The following is a 24,655-nucleotide window of genomic DNA, read 5'->3' as shown; positions in this document are numbered from 1 at the left end:
GATAATTAAAACTTCAAAATGCATCCACCGTCTATAATCTAAAACGAATGATGATGAAAAAATAACCAGGAATCCAAAACAATCAGTGGACCCTATTCACTATGTCTTATTTTCCGATATGATGCTTGTTGTCCACAGGAGTACAAAATCAAGGTCACCAGTCCCTCATAATAGTACTAATCACTGGTAAATTATAACCATGGAGTTCCTCGTATCGTGGTATTAATCACAAGCAGTCCCATGATTTTAAGTCCAACATTCCTTGGTCGCCCCTTTTAGTCGCCTCTCATGACACGCAGGGGGTACCGTGGATGTATTCTTCGCCTGCGTACCTCACCCACAACAGGCGTGGCCATCCATCAACGGCTGCCAATTTCAGATGACCACCAGCCATAAGAGACACCCTGCACGGTTGCTAGGTAACATTTTTTAAACATGAATCCATATCTTACATCACTGACTGCGCGGTTGCTATGGTTACACTTCCTTCACACATTTATGTCAAAATAATATAAAAAATAAAAATCAGAAGAGGAATATTCTTTGCTTACGTAGCTGAAGATAGTTATAATCATAATAGTTATTAAAATTAATCCATATTTAAATGGCAAAAACTGCATACGCTGCATACAAATTCTTCCTGACCGTCATGTATTCGTTCTACTGAGTTTGTATACATTATATGGTACGTTTAAAGAGTTAAAATATTTAATAACTTCATACATTATTGTAATCAAGTAACAGGTTAGAATGCAAACTTACTTCGTGAAAGGCAAGGCGTCTTTTACGGTTATGTACGAGGAGTTGCATAAATTGAAGGGTTTCTAATAGCCCCTGATGTTTATGTAAATCTCACTACAGAACGATCGTGCAGGCTGGAAGATACGAGGTTAGTCAGGAGGTACGTTTCCCAGTTTTATTGTAGAGAAACAAAGGGAGGGAGCTCGCTGCAACCGATGTATTCATTAGATTGTAACCACATCGATAGATTGCGCACAGTAGCTCAAGTTGGTAAAGCAGATCATTGCTACAATGTCAGTTGGAAAATGGTGGTCACTACAAGAGGTCAGGATATTGATCCGATTATTACAGACAGGGGTACGGAACATGTCAATGTTCACTGGAGGATTGTATTTATTTTTTATTTTTTATTTACTTATTTATTTATTTATTTTTTATTTATTTATTTATTTATTTATTTATTTATTTATTTATTTATTTATTTATTTATTTATTTATTTATTTGTTTATTTATTTATTTAATGTATTGATTTCCTACTTGGCTAAGGAAGGTATGTGACAAAGCACATATCAAATGTCTGCAGTACTTAGCACCTTTCATAAACTGTGATTGTTTATTTCTTAGGGTAGCTATTTTATCATCTAGTTATTGTTAAAGACCGATCAAACGTTGTCATGGTTCCTTTAATTATCAAATATAAATCGCTTAAATTGTTCAATAGAGATTATTTCTTATGAATAAATTACTTTTTTTTTTGCTAGGGGTTTTACGTCGCACCGACATAGATAAGTCTTATGGCAACGATGGGATAGGAACTGCCTAGGAGTTGGAAGGAAGCGGCCGTGGCCTTAATTAAGGTACAGCCCCAGCATTTGCCTGGTGTGAAAATATGAAACCACGGAAAACCATCTTCAGGGCTGCCGATAGTGGGATTCGAACCTACTATCTCCCGGATGCAAGCTCACAGCCGCGCGCCTCTACGCGCACGGCCAACTCGCCCGGTGAATAAATTACTGTTCATAAGTTTTCCACCTTTCTACCTTTCTACTGGTGAGTATGTAGGTGTGCTCCAAGTCGTCGGATGATTTTTTGAAATGGGGTATAATAATGATAAGAAGAGAAGAGAATGCGATGTACAGTGCTAATTGAAGGAAATCCTGAAGACATTGGATAACACCTGAAAATTTCCCCCAAGAAATCGCATAGCCGACTCTTCTCAGCAGACAGAAACAGGGGCGTACACAGAGAATAGGATTGGGGGGATTATTCCCCCCTCCAATTCTGAAGTTTAGAACTTGGTAGCTCATTGTTTTGCTCTTAGTTTGAACTATGTATTTGCCAACAATGGGTTGATGCCTCCATTAATAAATATTTACGTTTTTCTTCTAAAAACAATCATCCTGAACCAATGGACTTCATTTTTTCAGTTAACACTTTGCGACAGTGACGTCTCTCCAACAATACATAGAGTACTAAAACTGCTCACTTACTAGTAACCACTCCACACCAGAATGCTCTATTTCATCCCTGAAATATTTGAGAGGTTATTTGCAGAATATGATAGCACAGGAAAGATTGAATGTGTCAACTCTTTTGTATACACATAAAGAAAAACATGTGACATTAGGAAATACAATCCATGAGTTGGCCGAAAAAGAAACCAGGAGACATCTGCTTTCGTAATCAACAACATGATTACAAATGTGTCATAACTAAATAATTGTGTTATATTTAAAGTTTTAATTCAGTGTTTCTAATTTCACAAGTCAAAACTCTTTAAATGTGCTGTGGTGTAACAACATGAAGTGGATGATGCTATGTGTAGGATTAGATTTACTGAATGAATTTTGAATAAAGAGCATGACATAGAAATTGATCCCAATATCATTCTCTTCTACGAAGAAACGTGGTTTCACTTACGTACGGTCCGTGAATTCTCAAAGCACCAATTTTATTGACGACCCGATAAACCACCATGAAACGTTTCATGACGAGAAATTAATGCTTTTATGCATTATAATTTACCTCTAGCTTGCTCTCGTATTGCCCGACTAGCCGGAAGTGATAGTTTCCTAGCCTCAACCTCGCCTCACCCGCGGTTCTGCGTTATTTGGATGACCTTGTAGTTTTCATATCATACTCACAGCATCGCATAATTTTGGTCACCCCTTACTTACCGGCAGAACCTCCAAAAATATTTCGCGGTGGAGAGGGTTGGAACTGTCGATGTTTCTGCAAGACAATGAAACTTGCAAAAGGTAGGATTGACAGCGGAGCTTCTCCAGGGAGGATCGATTTCCTAAGTGTGGAATGCTGTTCTGCTCGCTTTACAAATCAACTCCAGCTCCTTTTGCTGACGTGTTCAATAAATCCTTCCTCCTCTTTCTCTGCGTATTACCTGAGAACTTTTTAAATCCGGAACGTTTTTCCTCTATTAAAACATAGGCAATTCATGTTTCAGATTATTTCAATTCGGCATCAACAGTACATCCAATTTCTCGAGGCAGTTGTGATGTAAACATACATTATTTCATATTTTGAAACTATTTAACATCTTAATTCGCTGTTTTGTTCTCCTAGTTCTTTACTAGTTTCAGGAGTTCTAGGTAGTAATAGGTTACAATGCAAAGTAATTTAGCTTTTACGAAGCGTGGTCTTGCCCACTCTTTCGTATTGTAGTGAGAGTAACAAATTCTAGTGGTTCTAACAGACTGTGCCCCTAATGTTCCTGCAAAACGCAAAGCATAACTGTTGTGTTGGTTAGTGTATACCGGTACCTGTTACTGGTTTTTGCAACTTTACATTCTAATCTCTTACTGCCAAAAAATCCTGTCCCTATTGATTACATAGCCTTCACGTGCTGTACAGAATTTCAAACTGTTCATCAATGTCTGCACAATCAAGTAGGAGGTCGAGAATTCGATACCATTTTTGTAATTTAATTTCCGATATAATACTCATGTTGGGTTGATGCAGATTTATTGACAAAATATGGAACGCAAACCTTACCCCCTGTCCGAAGCGTTGCCAAAATCTGACGCCCCGCAGTGCCCAAACCACACATTTTGCACAGGAACTTCCCCTCATGTGAAATTATGAGTTTTACGCCATACACCTCATACTGTATTAAACCAAACCAAACCAAACCAAACCAAACCAAACCAAACCAAACCAAACCAAACCAAACCAAACCAAACCAAACCAAACCAAACCAAACCAAACCCCATGGCACTACAGCTCTTGAAGGGCCATGGCCTACCAAGCGACCGCTGCTCAGCCCGAAGGCTGCAGATTACGAGGTGTCGTGTGGTCAGCACGACGAATCCTCTCAGTCGTTATTCTTGGCTTTCTAGACCGGGACATACTGTATTCAGCGTTTTTTATTTTAAATCACCCTGTACAAATTTCACACAAATTTAAAATAAAGAGTTTTGCTAAATCCGATTTCTAATTCTAATATCTTAGGAGCACGCAGCTATGAGCTTGCATCTGCGAGATAGAGGGTCCAAACACCATTGTCTGCAGCCACGAAGATGGTTTTTGGTGGTTTCCCATTTTCACGCTGGCAAATGCTGGAGCTGTACCTAAATTAGAGCCATAAGACCTACAGTATCTGTGTCGTAAAGCGACGTAAAGCAAATTGTAAAAAATAAAAAATTAACATCCTTAAGCAAGAATCGCTATTAATTTTAGTTTACAACGTTGTAGTTTTGTTTATAGCCAGCGCGCAAATTATGAAATGAATTCTAAAATTCTATGATCTGAATCCGGATTTCCCTTCTGATACATTAACATTTCATTTAAAGTCGGAAAAGTTACATTTATTCGCAACACAGCAGTTGAAAAGCTAGTTTTGGAAGGAAATGTAGTAATCCTGGGCGCATTACGCCACAACCGAATGACTGAGTGGTCTTGAGTCATGGGACTACAAGTTCGAATCGCGATGAAGGTCATATGTTTCATAATCTTGTGTTAAGTAAGACTCTTTCAAGGTATTATAATCCTTGAAATCATTTCTACGCTTCAGATATTAAAGTTGCCCGGCTCCTAGGCTGAATAATTGGCGTAGTGGCCTCCTGTTCAGAAGGTCCCAGGTCGGTCTCCCGACAGGGTTAGGGATTTTCATCTTCCTGCAGCTCACCCATTACACTGCCCTCCCTTCAAAATAACATGCACTTTCCCGTACACCGCAGATGTCACCCACCCATGTCGGAGGGTCTGCCATACAAGGGCTGCGAAATATTGGCAAGAGCCACACAAAATTATATTTCTAATGGCAGTAATAGGTTAGAATGCAATAGCCTGCACAACGGTTATGCTATGTGATTTGCATAAATATTAGGGGCACGGCCCTTCAGAACTCCTAGTATTTATATTACTCGCTATATTACGGAAGATGGGGCTAGATGACACTTTCATTCTAAACTATTACCGACTAGTAATGCCCACAATACATTATTATTATTATTATTATTATTATTATTATTATTACATTGTAGGTAACTCATAAAATAAATTTAAACCTGGAATTTTTTAGTAGTTATGAACGATCAAATAGAGCCTCCGTGGCTCAGGCTGCAGCGCGCCGGCCTCTCACCGCTGGATACCGTGGCTCAAATCCCGGTCACTCCATGTGAGATTTCTGCTGGACTAAGCGGAGGCGGGACAGGTTTTCCTCCGGGTACTCCGGTTTTCCCTGTCATCTTTCATTCCAGCAACACTCTCCAATATCATTTCATTTCATCTGTCAGTCATTAATGATTGTCCCAGAGGAGTGCGATAGGCCTCGGCAGCCGGCATAATTCCTGTTCTCGCCGCAAGTTTGGGGATTCATTCAACCCATCCCTGACCCGGTCACTGACTGGAAAACGATGCGTAGGTTTTCATATGAATGATAAAAGAAATTAAGTAGTTATTACTAGGACGAAAAATGTCACACTCCTCTTGGGCAATGATTAACGACTGACAAATGAAATGAAATTATATTGGAGAGTGCTGATGGAATGAATGACGACAGGATAAATCGGAGTACCTGGAGAAAAACCTAACCCGCCTCCGCTTTGCCTAGCACAAATCTGACGTGGAGTGATCGGGATATGAACCACGGGCCCCACTGCTGGGAGGGGAATTAAATTTTAAACAAAAAAAATTAAATTTTAAAAATATGAAATTCAAAATTATATTTAAGCTAATAGACTTCAATTTTAAAATATTGTGAAATAACCATTTCAAGTTTAGGGATATTATTTTGAAAATATTTCTTGCAAAATACACTGAGGGTGGAGAATGTATATTACCTGAATCCAGGAACAGCAGTGACCACTGAACCATCTTGATGCAACCACGTGACGTCAGGTGTGGGAGAGCCGTGGGCGGAGCAGCTGACTTGCGATCCCGTGGAATTGGAGAAGGAGAGGATAGCTGGAGGCTCCAGCAGAAACACTGGTCCGTGGATTCCGTGCTGACACTGTACACCTGGATAACACACAGACAAGGGGAGGTTAGACAAGAGCTATGATGGAGCACCATCACTGTGGAAGGTACTCGGTCAGCCCAGAGTGAAATATTCACAAATTACAAGAGAATGATGATCAATAGTATTCCATATTTTTATTGCCATGCATATTTCTCATGATCTACAAAAAATTCAGTATTATTCAATATTTTTGTTGCATCGCTTAGGTATCAACGGCAAAAAATCAGTATAATTTGAAACTGTTTTTGGCAATGTGTTGCTTGGTGTTGAAACAATCCACAAAAATGTCGGTATTATTCCAAATTTCTGTTTTGTTATGTTGTCAGGAAATTCCACAATAATTTCAGTATTATTCCAAATCTCTGTTTCATGGTGTTGCTCGTAAATTCCACATTCATTTCAGTATTATACAAAATTCATGGTTTTACTTGTTTAGAAAATCCACAAAAATATCAATATACATCAAAATTATTATTATTAGCTATCAGGTTGTACTCGGGAGATAGTCGATTCGAACACCATTTTCGGCAGTCCAGAATATGGTTTTCCATTGTTTTCCCATGATAAAACCAGGCAAATGCTCGGGCTGTGCGTAAAATTAACGCCATGACCGCTTCGTTCCCTCTCCCGGCCCTTTCCTATCCCATCCAACCTACCTGTGTCGGTGCGACTTAAAGCAAATTGTAAAAATTAAACAATATTGTCGTAGAGTGTCATTTAGAAAATCCCAAAATATTCAGTCCTTTTGTTTCCGTGTGCTGTTTAGACATTCCACAAATTATTTCAGTATTATTCCAGATTTTTGTTGCAATGTTTTGTTTACTTATTGGTATCGTAAATAGGTGATTATTTTATCTCGTAATCACAATGAAAGTGCTCCACAATGGATTGGATTTCACGTCATGTAATGAACGTTTCTTAAATGATAGGTAAAATATTCGTTACCAGTACCTGATCAATAAGGTTGTTAGAAAGAGTGTAATATGGGATGACAGCTCAGTGTATGGACTCTCAAACAGTATGAAACCTTGGCATTATACAAGGCAGAAAATAGAGCGTAGAGAAGCATTTGAAATAATGTTTAAAATCCAGTAGAAGGATAAGATCCTACATCAAAATCTTGAGATGGTAAACCAGAGGAGAATTTTTGTACGGCCCATGCTCCGGTGAGGTCGCGCGATGTAGCATTGTCTCTGGGGATCACTGTTAGAGCGTTCAACTGATCTATCGTTCGCGGGTTGTTTCCCGCTGAGGTACTCCATCTCCGAATGGGGGTCAAAAGTATCTACACTAAATGTTATTTTTGTTATCATGTTAACGATCTCTGTTGGTGGACTCAGTTTCATCTAGTATCTAGCAGCACAATCGCAATGCCGAAACTGTTATGCAGGCTTCCTAGAAGCACCACTTCAGAAGGCCTTAGGCTCGGTAACTGAGCAGTACCGATACTACTACTACAACAACAACTACCAACCACCAACTACTACTATTACTACTACTACTACTACTACTACTACTACTACTAATAATAATAATAATAATAATAATAATAATAATAATAATAACTCTTGGACGAAGCTAACATTACATCGGTCAGTTTTCAGACCAGCTTTATGGTAGCGAAAGCTGAGTGGACTCAGGATATCTTATTCATAAGTTGGAAGTAACAGAAATGAAACTAGCGAGAAAGATTGCTGGTACAAACAGGTAGGAATAAAAGCAGGAGGGTACTCGAAATGAGGAGATAAAGGCTAAGTTAGGAATGAACTCGATAGATGAAGCTGTACGTATAAAGCGGCTTCGGTGGTGGGGTCATGTGAGGCAAATGCAGGAGGATAGGTTACCTAGGAAAATACTGGACTCTGTTATGGAGGGTAAAGAAGTAGAGGGAGGCCAAGTCGAGGAGGGTTAGACTCAGTTTCTAACGATTTGAAGATAAGAGGTATAGAACTAAATGAGGCCACAGCACTGGTTGCAATGGCGACGTTTAGTAAATTCACAAATGTTTGCAGAGTGAACGCTGAAAGGCATAACGGTCTATAATGATGATGTATGTAGAATAATAATTAGAAACCGGAATTGTGGCAGTAATAGGTTAGAATGCAAACTTACTGAAGCGAATAACAAGTATATTCTAGCCTGCGCAACGTTTATGCTATGCGTTTTTTGCATAAAAGTTAGAGTGCACGGCCCATGAGAGTTCCTAGAATTTATGTTACTCTCCCTACAGTACGGGAGAGCTGACTAGACTTCACTTCCTATTACCAAAATTGGTTTGAATTCTAACCAACTTTCTGTCTAAAAGAATGGTCTCAAATTTAGATAAACAATGCAGAGAGATAAAGGACAGATTTTTGCTTCACATCGACCAAACCAGCTAACAAAACGTATGCGGCAAACATGGAAGATTTAGGAGCCACTCATGTCGCAATGGAGTTATTAACTCGCCCTGAGTTTTATGGGTTAATCAGTCAATTGAAGACTTTTCTTTGTGTGTGACCTCTATACAGTAAAACCGCGATATATTTTAAACAATTCTGGTGTGTTGGAATTCCAGTTCCCAATTAACTTTCAGTGTTTGCTTTCTTCAAACAAACTTCAGGTTTATAATACGATTACTTCTTTCCAGAATCAGTTGGATTTACAGTTGTAAAATCAGATTCGTTCTGTATTGGTCATTCTATTATAGTGTGTAACTGAATAAGATTGTACTTTAATTTACAATTGTAAATCAGTTCCTTAAGACATTTGATTTTTTATTTATTGTTTTCATAACGTTGCAATGGCTAGTTTTTTTACAGGAGGATTTAATTTTATCGGAGTTTTACAAGTGTATTTTACGAAGGTGTTGTTTCCTTTCGTGTGTATTTCCATGTTTTTCAATTTTTTTTTAAATTTGTTATTATGTATTTTATTGTTTATGACCGCAGGTTGCTGGCTGCATGGAGGCCAAAGCCGAAAATTAGCATACGAAATTACTAGTGCCTAAAAATTCGGGTGAACGAGTGGACAGATAAGTGTCAATGAAGGCGAGTATGCATGACAGCAGAACCTGAGGGAACTTCATAGCAATTGACCACTCCTAGGCATAACTACTGATGCTAATTTCGGTGTACCAGGGAGAGGGGGAGTTGCTCGCGTTATCTGCCCACCATACATTCGAGTGATCCTCATCTCCCCGCCCCCTTATCTCCCCTGCTATCCTAAAACTCCATTATGCTTGTCAGATAATGAAACTTTAAATTAATAATTATATATTGAATGGTACGTGTTTACACAGCTAGGATTTAACTCTACGCCGGAGATATGGGCAAGCTAATTACCAATTAAGCTTTATTCGAGGAAGCTGAATGTTGACGAGTTTATCCGTCATCGCTAATATTTATGGCCAAGTATTTTCAGAAATAATTATCAAATAACATGTCCAATAATTACCCTTCCAATGTCCACGGTGTTAAATTGTCACTTTATTTCCAGAGTTGAGGCGAGTACGAAGACATTTTTGCATATTACAAAGCACAGTGTGCGAAGCAAGTGTTTTACCAATCTTGAGCGTGTTCGTTATTTTCGTCACATCATGCGGAATGAAAAGTGATACTGCTTACTCCAGCTCGACATCCGAGGGAAGATATTTGGAAGTAGAGGCCCAGGACGGCGTCGCATTTCTAGGCTCAGGAATCCTTGCCAAGGGTTTAGATTGTTATCCGCTGAACTCTACCGAGGAACTGTAAACAACCCAAGATCGCAACCGGATAGGGCACAAGAACAGTATTCGTCTAGGGAGAGTTATCGTTTGCAACAGGTGATATGTCGTGCATCCAGTGGCTATACTAGGTAGTAGTAGGTTGGAATACAAGCGAATTTCGTTATTAGGATGTGTCGTCCAGCCCGAACTTCCGTAATGTAACGAGAGTAAAATAAATGTTAGGGGTTCTGATGGGCCGTACATTATACAAAACTCATAGCACAAACATTGTTCAGGCTAGAGTATACTTGTTACACTCTTCAGCAAGTTTGCGATCTCTCCCAGGGCCTCTCATACGCCCAAAATTTCACGCGTGCAAACTGAGGCGCAGAGGTCCTGTACACAGTGCATCGGTCCCACTCGGCTCGGCTCGCACCAGCGCGTCGTCTCGGGGCGACTCGGCTAAACTCGGCTCAATTCGGCTCGAAAGTGGAGCGCTAAGCAGCAAGTGACGAAGAGGGAGACAGGTGGAGCGAGCGAGCGAGACAGGCGTGGGGAAAGAGAGAGACGGCGCTATTGCTCCAAATCGACGAGTGGGAGTCTGCACTCTGGTCAACCAAGCTAAGTCGTATTTCGCACCTTGCACCGCACAATGCACTGGTGCATGCACCATTAGAGGCCCTAATATAGAGTATGGCATAATTCAGGTAGTTCCTGCTTTGCCTCAGGCTATTTCAACACTATATGTCATACTTTGGAGCTGGCTGGCAGTGGCATCATGCACTCCTTTAACTCTGACGTGGGTGTTATACCATGTGACAACTAGTGTCTATATACAGAGGTGTATCTTAGAGCGGCAGTTTAGTTAAAAGGAGAGACTTACCATGGAGTGTTGTAGTCATCAGATGGAAGTGGACTCTCAGTGAGTCGGTCAGTGAGACGTATGATGAACAGTCAATTGGATGGAACCTTGGTCGATGGATAATCATTTGGAGAGTGAGGCCACAGCTGGACAGTCAGTCAGTTGAAGATAGAGCAGTGACATGGATACTTAGTCGTCAGTGTCCAAATGGTTTAAATGTTCGGAGTGCTTTTTCGTGTATCTGTTCGGTCGGGTTCTTGAGTCAGTTCGGTGACAGCCATATATTGAGTCGTCGTAATGCAGACTAACAGTTACCAGTGAATTACTTGTAATGTTGATTGTGAAGTCTGAATATAATTTCAAGTCATGCTATATCTCGATTGTGAAACGAAAAGGATACTTCACCAAGTTAGGTTTGAGATACCTATAGCTGATACCAATTCAAAGGAATACGTCGTAATAACACTAAAAGTGTTTAATGTACTGTCAAGTGAAATAGTGAGCGATACATTTCTTGTAAAACTTTTAAATGTCCGGTCAAGAGGATTTCAAATTTAATACCTAGAGTTTCTTTCAGTTGTAACGTCAGAGTTGTATATTATCATCTAAATTACCGCAGCAAGTCTTGCCATTTAAATTATAAATAAAAAGAATATATTTGGTTTAGTGTCAAATAACATTAATTGCTTTATTTCAATTGTAGATGAGATAACCTCAAAATTTTAATGGGGAAACCGTAAGACAATCTCTTTTCCCCAGAACCTACATGATACGCTGTAAAAGTAAGCTTTTTACCTCACACCCTAGATATATTCAAGATTCTCATTCTATTATCGTTCCATTTATGTGTAGCTGGCGCCCATCAACAAAATTGTATGTGTAAGTAATCAGGTAAGTCCTAAGTGAGACTACATAGTGCGACGACTGAGTATTTTATGTCTTCCATATATAGTTATATGGATTTATGGGTGATAGTCACAGTTCATAAGGACAAGTGGCAATGTTTTCAGTTTTGCTTTACGTCACACGTGCGGCCAGTGTTTGCAAACATCAAGTTACATTATCAGTTCGTGTAGTTGTTTCTGTTCACTCTACTACAATGATTTTTGTCCAGGTGTGTTGTGTATGCCACGACATGTGATCTGTGCTTTTTTCAGACCTGTTGGCTGAGTGGTCAGACAACTGGCCTTCGGCTCAGAGCGTCCCGGGTTCGACTTCCGGCCGGGTCTGGGATTTTAACCTTCATTAGCTAATCCCATTGGCTCGGGGGCTGGGTGTTTGTGCTGTCCCCAAAATCCCTGCAACTCACACACCACACACAACACTATCCTCCACCACAATAACACGTAGTTACTTACACGTGGCAGATGCCGCCCATCCTCGTCGGAGGGTCTACCTTACAAGGGATGCACTCGGCTAGAAATGGCCACACGTGATCATTATTTAGTGGATCTAATTCGTAATTTCCAACTTTCAGTAATTATAAAATCAAATCACTAAATAATCACTCGAACAAAATTTTCAGGCTAAGGCTTACCCTAACCCGCAATACATTCTGTACTTAGCAGGTTGCTAAGCGACTAACACTTTCATTAATATTCTGATATATGTTATTTTCATCCTTAGAAAAGTCATTGCATGCAGCCATGTTTGATTACTCCCTGTTAGGCCAGAGAGTATACACTTCCTCTGATGATGGAAGAATACTATTCCCTACTAGAAACTCTTTGAATCTGTAACCTTTTTCAAACTTACGAATGTGTTCAACAGATGGCAGAGCGTTCCAAATAAGACGCATGCTGCTAAGATTAAAAAAATAGTCTACGTACAAACAGACCCCAAACGACATACGCCTTAAACATTAACCGGGAACACGTATCAAAGGATAACCTAGCTACAATAGAAGGAGTGAAGGTCCATGTATCTTAAAAAAGTTCTCTGCCTGACAAAAAAAAACCCTCCTTCGAGACTAACCTATGAGCTCACAAAACAAACTTTTTGAAGCCGATGTCTAATACTTTGAATAAACAAAAAGGTATTTCCCTTGAAAATTGTGCGTTTTCTTTACCACAAAGACCGGCAAGAACTTATGCATACAGCTGGTACTCCGTTATGCACGGCCCATTAGATTCCCAAGAATTTATGTTACACTTGATACATTACGAAAGAGCAGGCTATAGGATACCACCTAAGAACGAAAATAGTTTAAATTCTCACCCATTATTGCCTAACAATCCTGGATGTAGTCATTACCTTGCAGTTTGAAACTTCCTCAAGTGTTGATGACTAATTGCCATTCCATGTTAAGAAAACAGTATTCGTCTTGTGATAACAGAGTTGCCATACTGAACGGCTCTTCTCAACAGCATCACGGGAAATAATTGGCATGTAAATTTTTGAAACTGAGCATTTAATATCCAGATAATGTGGTGACGAAACTAGGTTGAAAAAACAGTTTTATGAACTCTAGGGGAGTGGGGTTTAGAGGGGAATCATTATCGTTTTCACAGCATAACACGGAAATGGCGGCAAATACATGGGTGAAATTCAGTATTTAAGATAAAGGGGGAAGAAAATAAACTGAAAATTAGGCACAGTTTACTTGTTTTCTACCTCAGCCTCATCCATCAAATAAATCAATCGTTGTATTAATCTTAAAGGAAACATCGCGCACTCAGGTTAATTAATTACATAACACAAGACAATTACGTACTGATACAAAGACAAGAAACCTACGTAACACATAAATATAGGATTTCTCTACAACAGTATTAAGCTGCCAGAATTTACAAAGCAACGGATTACGCGTTGCATGTACCACAGCGACACAGAACGAAAATAAAGGAAGGCAGGCTGTTTCTGAAATATTTTTACTCATCTCTGTGAATGTATTTATGAAACAGGAAAGATTCAGTAGTTATTTTAATAAAGCACGAGAAAAAATGCCTCATCCTTCTTTCTATTTTTAAAATGCAATATAATATACATTATAATATTCCTTAATCACGAGTAATTATGGGTTTCAAAGTAGGGATGTGTGTTAATCCTTTATAGGCCCTTAAGAGCTATACTGTTTTCTTAACATGGAATTATCTATAGTCAGAATTAACTCCGTTATGTGTGGAAGAGATGGAAACATTTAATATCAACTGGGAGTGAGAGTTCCGCTCTAGATAGTATAAAATCTGGAAGGGTATATTGAAATAATTTCCAAAGAGTGTGTGTTTTATATGGGTTGCACGTATTTTCAATCACTGACTTTATATGAAGATTGGCTGTGAGCTGGCTGTATCGGCAGCTGGGCAACCTTTCGCGCACGTACTGGACCTTCATTATCCGACACGAACAACAAAAACAATAAACCTAATTAGGTGCTCTGATTGCACTCGTCATCAGCTACCCCCCTGTTTAGCTAACTGCTTTATACGGGATATATTTACACTGAGCGTCGCGTTCGCTTGATATTTCTGCAGCTACTGGCTAACCAGACAGTACAGACGAGCTCTGTCGCACTCACTTAAAAGGTCGTGGATTCCTTTCCCAACGAATGGAAAACGAACAGTAAAAGGTTCCTGCATAGTGGTCCTTTTTGTGTCGTTTGATCCTACAAAGCACTTGTCCCCAAAAAATTCCTATGTTCAAAAGAATAGTTCTCCACGGAGTAATCACGTGTTTGTTTTACGCCGGACCGACGATGGGAGAGGACAGGGCAAGGATTGGAAAGGATTAAAATCACAATTATTAAGGTAGAGTACCAGCACCTTTATGGTGTGAAAATATTAATATTAATAATAATGTTATTGGCTTTACGTCCCACTAGCTACTTTTGTGGTTTTCGGTGACGCCGAGATGCCGGTATTTAGTCCCACAAGAGTTTCTTTACATGGTAATAAATCTGCGGACAGGAGGCTGACGTATTTGAATACCTTCAAACACCACCGGACTGAGCCAGGATCGAACCTGCCAAGTTGGGGTCAGAAGGCCAGCGCCTCAAACTTTGGAGTCACTGAGCCCAGCATGTGAAAATAGGAAACGACATGATACCATCTTCAGGGTTGCCGGCAGTGGGATTCGATTTCATTATCACCAGAATACAAACTCACAGCTGCGCGCTCATAATCGCATGGCAACCACGGTAATAATAATAATAATCATAATAATAATAATAATAATAATAATAATAATAATAATAATAATAATAATAATAATAACAACATTAACACTCAGTGGCACGGACCTGTATATTCCAGAGGGAGTGTGTGCGTGTCTCCAACCACTGTACAGCATCTCTACGGGTTCGAGTATAAAGTAACAATCCTTGTAGTACGTTTCACGATCGAATGCCCTTCCTGGCGTCAACTCCATCAGAGACGTTAATGAGATTAATTTTATGGAATTTTAGATTTTAATTTAAATCCGTTATTCCTCAACAAGTAGATTTTGTTCGGCAATTTCCATATGCTGCATAATATGGCATTTTCTCACACATTTCACTGACGTTTTCGCACACTTTACAAAATAGAATTAATCCGTCAGTCGAAAACACATCGCCACTGAAGACTATTCCATCAAAAGCTTCGTGTATGTTCTTCCCACAGAGCAGAAATTTCAACTATTTACTGAATACGTATTCCATACCTACATTCATCGTACACGAGTACAGCATTCACTCCGAACTATTTGGTCTGAATCCACAGCGACATCAACAGTCGGAAGTTATTCAATTCTGAGTTCCTCAATGATAATCAAACACCGTAATATACAGTTTGATAATTTTCTCAATCCCCTTGTGCTAATTTCAGAATGCTCCAAGCTCTAGTTCGAGGGATTTGGAGTGGTGGTTTTGTGTGAGGGGGATGATGGTGTGCCGTAATAACGAACACCTAGGGCAGTCAGAGTGTGTCCGCCAAATTGATTTTTGGTTGTGGAAGGGACGCGATGTGATCGTCACAACAAAGAGTTCACTTCAGTTTTTTGGCCATATAGCAAGACGACAGTGGGCCAACTTATCGAGGCTCTAGTACAGGACACGGACAATGGTACAGGAATAGCACCTAGTATATGTGTTGATCAGGCGAAGGAGGTCACCCATATGCCTTTAAGGAGGATCATACGTGAGGCAGGAAATAGAAAACAGTGGAAACAGCACGTCACATCCAGAAAAACAGGAATTTGGAAAGGGAATCGAAATTCAAGAAGAAACCCTGAACTTGTAGTATGGTATGGACAGAGACTTAAGGAAGGAGTATATGATGAAAATAAGTCCAAACAAAAGTAAAGTTGTACGGTCGAACAAAGTCAGGGGATGCAGGAAATATCAGATTAGCAAATTAATCCTTAAAGGAAGTAGATGAATATTGCTCATTCAGTAGTAAAATAAATGGCTATGGCAGAAGTAAGTAGGACATAATATACTGTACAGACTAGCAGAAGCAAGAACAGAAAGTTGCTCACTTCGAACACTGATATAGGAATTAGAAGGATGCTTTTGATGGCTTTGGTCTGGAGTGCAGCAATGTATGGAATTGAAACATGGACGATAACTAGTTCAGAAAGAAGAGAATAGAAGATTTTTAATCGTCGTGTTACAGAAGAATGCTGAAAGTGAGATGGATAGGTCGAATCACGAATGGAGGGATATTGTATCGAATTGTAGAGAAGAGATCGATTTGGCTAAAGTTGACGGGAAAGAGAGATAATGTTAGGACACATCTCATGACACCCAGGATTTGTTCTGTTGGTTTTTGAGGGAGGTTTATGGGGTATGAACTTAAGTGTAGACCAAGGTATGAATATGACGAGCAGATTAGGGCAGATGTACCATTTAGTAGTTACGTAGACAATAAAAGTTTAGCACAGGATAGGGTGCCATTGAGTGCTGCATCAAACCAGTATATGGACTGATGACTTAAACAACAACAACAACAACAAAAACAACAGTCCATTAATCATGAATACTGATGTGCGGCAAGAGCTGAATTTTTTAGAAGAATGTAACGCAGGAAAGAAATTGCGTGACTATTCAGACAACCTCAATGATGTTGTGCCCGTGCGTAGCGCTAACCGACTGGCGGAAGACGGGATCCACTTTATCTGTACTGTTATTTCAAGTGGGAACTATTTTAGTTATATACTGTTCTAATCGGGACCCAAATTACTAATTATCAATAAGATTATATCAGAAAAGCCTGCAATTCAATAACAGAGATTATGCGTATATTATTATTATTATTATTATTATTATTATTATTATTATTATTATTATTATTGTAACCAGGACTTTTAAGTTGTAATAAGTCAGAATGCAAACTAAGTTGTATATTAGGATGTGTCGACCAGCCCGCTCTTCAGTAATATAGAGAGTGTAACATAAATTCTAGATTTCCGATGAGCCGTACCCCTAATGTTTATGCTAAACTCATACCATAGCCGTTGTGCAGGCTTGTTGATCGCTTAAATAACTTTGCATTCTAACCTATTAATCCCTAAAATCCTGGCTGTAATTATATTATTATTATTATTATTATTATTATTATTATTATTATTATTATTAGTTAATAAGCCTATTAGGACTTCGCAAAATACTTAGAGGCGTGATTTTGCCTTCCTTTGTGTCCATATATCTTTCATACTTTGACTGTGGGCTTCCTTTCTCTCTTCTGACTAGATTATTCCATTCTTCTGACATTCATTTTCTGCGTGGTCGGCTTGTTATTAGAGAATGTTGGATCTGAAGATTACCTAGTTTGGACATCCTTTGGTTGTAATTCCCGCCTATTTCATATCATATTTGATTTCGCCAATCATTTCATTGTGCACGTTTTGGCTTTACTCCTGTTGGAATCTTGACCTGCGTTTTCTAATGTCACAGTGAATATTCTTGGATTGTTTAATTTCACGTCTGCCTCTGAGCCGGTACTGTCTATTTGCGAGTTATGGGCCTAGAATTTTTCTTATGATTTTGTATTCATTTTTTCAGAGTTTTCAATGTCTGCTTTCCTGTTCAAAATTAGCATTTCTAACCCATCGAGACTTTCTGGTTTAATGACTAATTTGAAATATCTCAGTTTTGTGAGCTGGGAGATACGCATAACATTGTAGATATTTTGGGTTATTCGGTAGTGAGTTTCTATTTTTTGGCGTCCAGTTTCGTTGGCTTTTCTTGGCGTCCACTTTCCTCAACTGTTTCACCAACATATTTCAAACTGCGACACCTGTTTAATTTTGCCCTAGTTTGTCTTCATGATTTTTGGTGCTTGTTTGTTGTAAGTCATGGGTTCTGACTTTTTAAACATCTGGAGGCTGACATTTTCTGCAGCTTTTTCCGGAGATCAATCTGGTTATGGTCTGTTTAAATGTCTCCAGTTAATTTTCCTAAGTCGTCTGCAAATGATAGGCAATACATCGCTAATTTTCCTCTGCTTAACTTGTTTGGTGAATTTTTAGGACTAATTTCTGTTTGCGCCATTGCTTTGCAAGTACTCATTTGAACAGTAGAAAAGATAGCCTTATCTCCTTTGTCTTACTACCGCTTTGATTTCAAAGGGATCTGACATTTCGCCCAAGAATATAATTGTATTATTATTACTACTAGCTATTTGCTTAACGTCGCATTGACACAGATACGTCTTATGGCGACGATGGGATATGAAAGGCTTTGGAATGGGAAGGAAGCTGCCGTGCCCGCAGCATTTGCCTGGTGTGAAAATGGGAAACCACGGAAAACCATCTTCCGGGCTGCCGACAGTGTGGTTCGAAACCCACTATCTCCCGGATGTATGCTCACAGCTGCGCGCCCCTAACCGCACAGCCAACTCGCTCGGTATTACTATTATCATTCAGTTTTTCGATACGTTTGAAGGGGAAGTCAGTTAACCTGGAGGACTAGTCACAAAGTGAACAAAATAATTTATAATATTTCCGCTCATTTTAAAATAACCGATAGTGTCCACGAAAGTTGAGAAACAGACTTTGGAAAGTTCTAAATACGCGTGGCTGATGATTGCAGCGGCGACAGCTTCCTTCACAAGGCAGTTTTAATTCTAGTCGCACCGTTGCATTTTCCAATATGTATGGTTTGAGATTGTATTTAAAAAAAATTGCTAGGCACAGTTTGGTGACAATTTTTGCAATCCCCTTGTGCTAACTTTAGAATGCTGCAAGCTACAAGCGAGTTCGAGGGATTTAGAGGGGTGGTCTGGAGTGAGGCGGGGATGATGATGTATCCCAATAACGAACGCCTAGGGCAGTCACAGAGTGTCCACTAAATTGATTGAGGGTTGTGGAAGGGACGAGATGTGATCGACACAACAACGAGTTCACTTCTTAGAGCGAGCTGGATGTGTGTGTGGACTACGCCTGCGGACACTACACATACTGACCGCACGACACAAGTAGAACGTCTAGCAGACTCTCTTCAAGGCATGTACAGTGCAGTCTTGAGCGAGAGGACATTTCAAATGGAGATTGCATTTCGACTGTTTCCTACCCATGTCTACAGTCTTACATATTTGAGAATTAAACAGAAAGTGAATGAGTTTATATAAGATGTTATTTCAGATCAGATCCTTACACGACAGAGTAAGAAGTTCATAAATAGACCATAGACTTCTGGCAGTTATAGGTTAGACGGCAGACCTACCAAAGCCAGCAATAAGTATACTCTAGTCTGCACAGCGGTTATGCTATGAGATTTGCGTACATATTAGGGGTACGGTCTATGAGAGGCCCTAGAATTAATTTATGTTACTCTCTTTACGTTATGGAAGAGCGAGCTAGACGACACTTTCTGCTAACCAAAAATTAAGTGTAACAGTCTAACGCCTGGCTACATCGGCAATCCACCAAACGCTTCTGCGAAGCAGTATTGTATACTACAACCGAATATGTTTATGTTCGGCGCTATCTGTAGGTGTCAAATTTGTCTCTTCCTACAATTCCTTTGTTTGACGTGAGGCCGTGCTATCACGACCACTACCACCACTACCACCACCACCACCAACAACAACAACAGAGTCATGCAGAATGGTGTTTCTTTGTTTTAATTCCTATTATGAGTAAGAAAATAATTGTTTTATTTACTATGCATTAGTCATTACGTAATTGTTTTTATCACAGCGAGAACAGAACGTAAATACAAAAAGTTCATTATTTAAATCAGTTCGAGCAAGAATAAAAATCCCCTCTCCCCTATATTATATATAACATTCTTAGAATAACGAGTTGCGAATGGAAGACGCTAATGGACACCACCTATATTGTCGTATCAATCAGTGCTTCCAGAACTGAAATTAATATTTAGGAAGACAGGCCTCAAAAATTTCTGAAGATTGTCAAAATTTCAGAAAATATTTATAAATTAGTCCTTTATTAATTTACTGAAAATGATATCATAATACTATTAACACTGGGAGATAAGTCAGTTTGGCATTCATCTGAGTATTTTCTTTTTCTGATGATGAATATGTTAATGAGAAGGAAGAGGTGGAGGAGTGTTGTTAAAATGGACCCAACGTCAAGGTCACCGCTTCCGTCCACGTACCATTCCTGGTCCTCTTTGCACTCGTAAATGGGGTTCGTCGTCAGACACAGAAAGACCACACCAAGTTCGAAACCTTAGCAAAATTTTACTCTTCTATTGCTCCTAGTAATTATGTGGTAGGTCGTGTGTTCATATCCTAGCTCACTCGGCTGTAATATTAGAGTATGCGAGATGGATGGGATGCCTGACCTGGGCGAAATTACGTGAGTTAGATTCCCTATCAGGCAGTCGTAAAACTTAGGAAACGATATTTCCACTACTAAAGGTGAATATGGTCCTGAGGTTCACTCTAAAAGAGTACCATGTTAATTCCTGGGTGCAAAGGCGGCTGGATTTCGAGGTAATCGCTCTAATCCAACAAGTGCCGAGGTAACGGATAGTGGGAACCTTTACCTTTCACTCCTTCCAAGACTTTCATGGCCTGTACAGAGATTGCTTTGGTTGTATATGCGAGAAGGAGGTACAATTCGCATGTTAAAGAACTCACCCTCGCGCCCTAAATTATCCTAACACTGATAGTAGACTAACGGAAATTAAGCACATAATATTGTATTAATGTGTACCGATGTAGAATACTTCTTACCAGAAGCTTGTGTCTTCAAAGTGAGGACGGAAGATTTCCATATTATTTCGTATTTTCTGGAAAATTGTTCAAATTTGTAAGTTCTTTCGAAATTTTTGAGGATATGTTAAAAAGCTGAAACGAATATCATGAAAGAAGAACGTTCTAATTTAAAACCAGAAGGAAATAAACGTACAAAACTGTAGAAATAATCCAAAAGTCTTAAGAATAGTCTCTTATAATAAGATCCCAATGTTTTAGGCTGTAATAGGCTAGAACGAAAACTTGCCGATGCGAGTAACGAGTATAGTCTAGCCTGCAAAAGGGTTATGCGATGAGTTTTGCATAAACAGTAGGGGGTACAACACATCAGAACCCTTAGAATTTATATTATTCTGTATACATTACGGAATAGTGGACTGGACGACGCTTCTTAGTTAACCAAATTAGTTTGAGGTCCAACCTATTACTACCCAAAAATTCCGAGTCTTCTTAAAATGCCCCAGCTCCAATAATTTGTAAATAAGAGTAAATAAATATTTTCTGTATACATTTTTCCATGTATAGTCCCGAGATATTGAACCACTTTATTTAACTGTATTTTGTTGGTTACGCGGTGTTGCATGTTAAACGATTGTATACTCAGGGGCAAGACCACTATAAAAACGTTTGACCGAATACAACTGTTGTTATTATGTTCGCTGAATTGTCGAAGACGAAGCAAGTCTAAACAGTTTACGCAAAATTCCAATTTAAATTCAATAATACTCCTAGGATATAAAACAATATGACAATACTGATTGGTAGAAATCTACCTTTAAGGCAGTAATAAGTTGGAACGCCAACTCATTTTTGGCTAGTGGGAATTGCCGTCTAGCAACTCTTCCATAATGTAGCAAGAGTAACAAATTCTAGGGGTTCTAATAGGTATACCCACAATGTTCATACAATCATCGTAGCAGAACCATTGTTCAGTTCAGAGAATACTTGGTAATTGCTTCAGAGAGATTGCATTCTAATCTCTTACAGCCTACATGTCTCCACGTCAGTCAAAGGTTAGCAGTGGAGGTCATCATCCCAGGACAGTTTGGATTCTTAAAGTTGTTAATAATGCTGTATCACTCCTTTTACGGTCTTCAGACAGGTGATCTGTTTCACAGGTCCTTTAAGCGTCATTAATTCCACCTGTACGAGGCTGTAATATTTGAGTATATCCAAGCCTTACCAGAATGACTTGGGTTTGAACAAGCCAACTTTAATTCAGACGGCCAGCACTATACAGGCTAAGCTGGTTAGCCCGGCTCCTTGGCTAAAATGTCAGCACAGTGACCTGCGGTCCAGAGAGCCTCGGGATCGATTTCCGACCGGGTCGGAGGTTTTAATCTTGTTAAATCCCTTGGCTCGGTACAAGGTGTGTGTGCTGTTCACAACATACCTGGAGTTCATACAGAACACACAACACTATCCACCAAGAAATTAACGCGTAGTTTCTCATACACGACAAATCCTACACAAGGGATGTGAAATGCTGGCAATAGTTAGACAACATGTTATATATTTTTGAGGGAATTTGTTAGAATGAAAACTAGCCTGCACAACGGTTATGCTATAAGCTTTGCATAAAAATTATGGGTAGGGCTCATCAGAACCCCTACAATTTATACTACTCTCACTAAATTACTGATGAGCGGGCTAGTTGACAGTTCTAAGCCGTAACCAAATTACTTTTCATTCTTACGTATTACTGCCTTAAATCGGGGGTTCAATTATAACGAAGCTCCCCAACAATGTTCAGTTTACAAGAGAGTGATGTTGAGCATCTGGTTATTCATATTCCGAGGATATGCTTTAGCATTTCTAAGATGATGTTTTCGAGCACAGTAAGACATACATGTCCGTGGAGGTGGGGCGGGAATCTGCCATATCAACATATTAAGGGCGAAGTGACACAGCCTTTTTACTGATAAAATACGTGAACTGTGCACGATGAAATGGTGCTGTGTGGTGAAACTATCTGAAACTATGTTGAATTTTGTGTACTCTACTCCCTTTATCACTTTATAAGCTTCATTTTCGAATCAGTGGAAAGGCGCCCGGCTTCAAATATCGTGGTCGCCTGTAACAGAGGTAGCTAGATTTTGAAATGGGATGAAATCTGTTAGTCATCACATGACCTACGACTACAGCATGTGAAAAAGTTCGTTGCTGCTTAAAGAGGCCTAACATCTAGGTTATCAGCCCCGACTGTAAAGGATCTCTGGTGACACGTTTATAGTTAGCACGACAAAACTGATTAAAACCCAACAAACGTCTACAGTACTCTGGTAGATATATCTGAGTGTGGACACTAACGTGGACAACCTAGATGGTATCAAATTTAAAATTCCCGCACAAGACGTTTAAAATATACTCCTTCATGCAGCATCCTTGACGTATTTTGGGAGGACATCCCACGAACCTCTGGCCGTGAAAGTGAATGATCAGTGGTATGAGGTTGTTGGGTGGACAGGTATTTCTACGAGGGATATTTAAATAACCGAGGTGCCGAAAACTGCTGGGGAGATAAGTAGGAATGCCTTCCGAAATCACCTTGTAATACTATGATTTATTTGCTGAACATTACAGGCTTCCGCCCAAATACATGTTCCCATACAAACCAAATAATAAAATAAAAATAAAATAAAATAAAATAAAATAAAAATAAAATAAAATAAAATAAAATAAAATAAAATAAAATAAAATAAAATAAAATAAAATAAAATAAAATAAAATAAAATAAAATAAAATAAAATAAAATAAAATAAAATAAAATAAAATAAAAAATAAAAGTCTCAACCTACTATGTGGTCACTCACATGGGCGGAAGACCGAGCCTCATGTAAGCGCCACCCCTATAACTCTAAATATCCTAGCTTAATCTTGTGACCCCTCACACAGGCGGTAACCAATCCACATGTAAGACGCCACTCCTATAATTACTGAATGGGCGTGCTGTCCCACCCTGGTGAGGAAAAAAGGAACCACCCTCCCTGCGACAACACATCCGGAACTCTATACCGTTGACAAAGATCCTCACCATTCCGTTTGGCGGCAGGCCACACTAGTGCTGACGCCCAGCTCCACATGTGGCCTGCCTCTCTCATTTCTCGACCTCTACCTATTAACATTTGTCTGCGACACTAGGGATAGGACAGCCCAATCCCTCCCTATTATGACCTTCCCTCCACCGTCCCTTCATACAAAACAACAATAAAGAATTTTAACAAATAAAAAAGAAAGAAAAAACGAAAAAGCACCTTGTACATAAGAGTAGTTTACGCCTGTCGTCTAGTCGTAGCCAAGATAATTACTTGTAGTAGGGAATCACACTTAATGTCGAATAGAACTTGAACTGGACGAGATAATCGAATACACATTTTCTCATCAGGAATATCGATTTTTCCTCTTTCGTACAGTATGGAATACGTCATGCCGCCTCTTGGAAGAACAAACAGAATACGTGTTCAAATTTGAACAAACACACCCGGTTCTGTCACACGGTTAAAAGCCCCGTATGCAAATTGTGTTCCGTACTATCGCACAACTGAGAGCCGTGAGTAAAACATGAGATTAAGTTAATAGCAAAACACTAAGATTTCGTGCAACATACTACTGCAACTCACATTATAAACAATACAGAATTATTAAAACCCAAATACTTCGACATACTTATACGAGGGATGTAAATAAAATAATGGCAATATAGTCCAAACATTCGAAGGAGATCGGGCATGCGCAAATAAGATCT

The 24,655-nt window shown here is 39.3% G+C and overlaps 1 protein-coding gene across 1 annotated transcript in view; it reads right to left on the bottom strand.

Annotated features, from left to right (window-relative positions):
• The window catches only part of Dscam3 (Down syndrome cell adhesion molecule 3), a 1,308,845-nt gene that overhangs the window by 830,795 nt on the left and 453,395 nt on the right, over nucleotides 1–24,655 (bottom strand). Inside the window, exon 2 of the mRNA XM_068229415.1 lies at nucleotides 6,040–6,217. Coding sequence (XP_068085516.1) covers nucleotides 6,040–6,217 — 178 coding nt within the window. The remainder of the gene's footprint in view (nucleotides 1–6,039; nucleotides 6,218–24,655) is intronic.

The sequence above is a fragment of the Anabrus simplex genome, chromosome 10 (genome assembly GCF_040414725.1).
Source record: "Anabrus simplex isolate iqAnaSimp1 chromosome 10, ASM4041472v1, whole genome shotgun sequence".
NCBI classification, from domain to species: Eukaryota; Metazoa; Arthropoda; class Insecta; order Orthoptera; family Tettigoniidae; genus Anabrus; species Anabrus simplex.
Note: the sequence above shows the minus strand (reverse complement) of the source record. Positions and strands in the feature narration are given on the sequence as shown.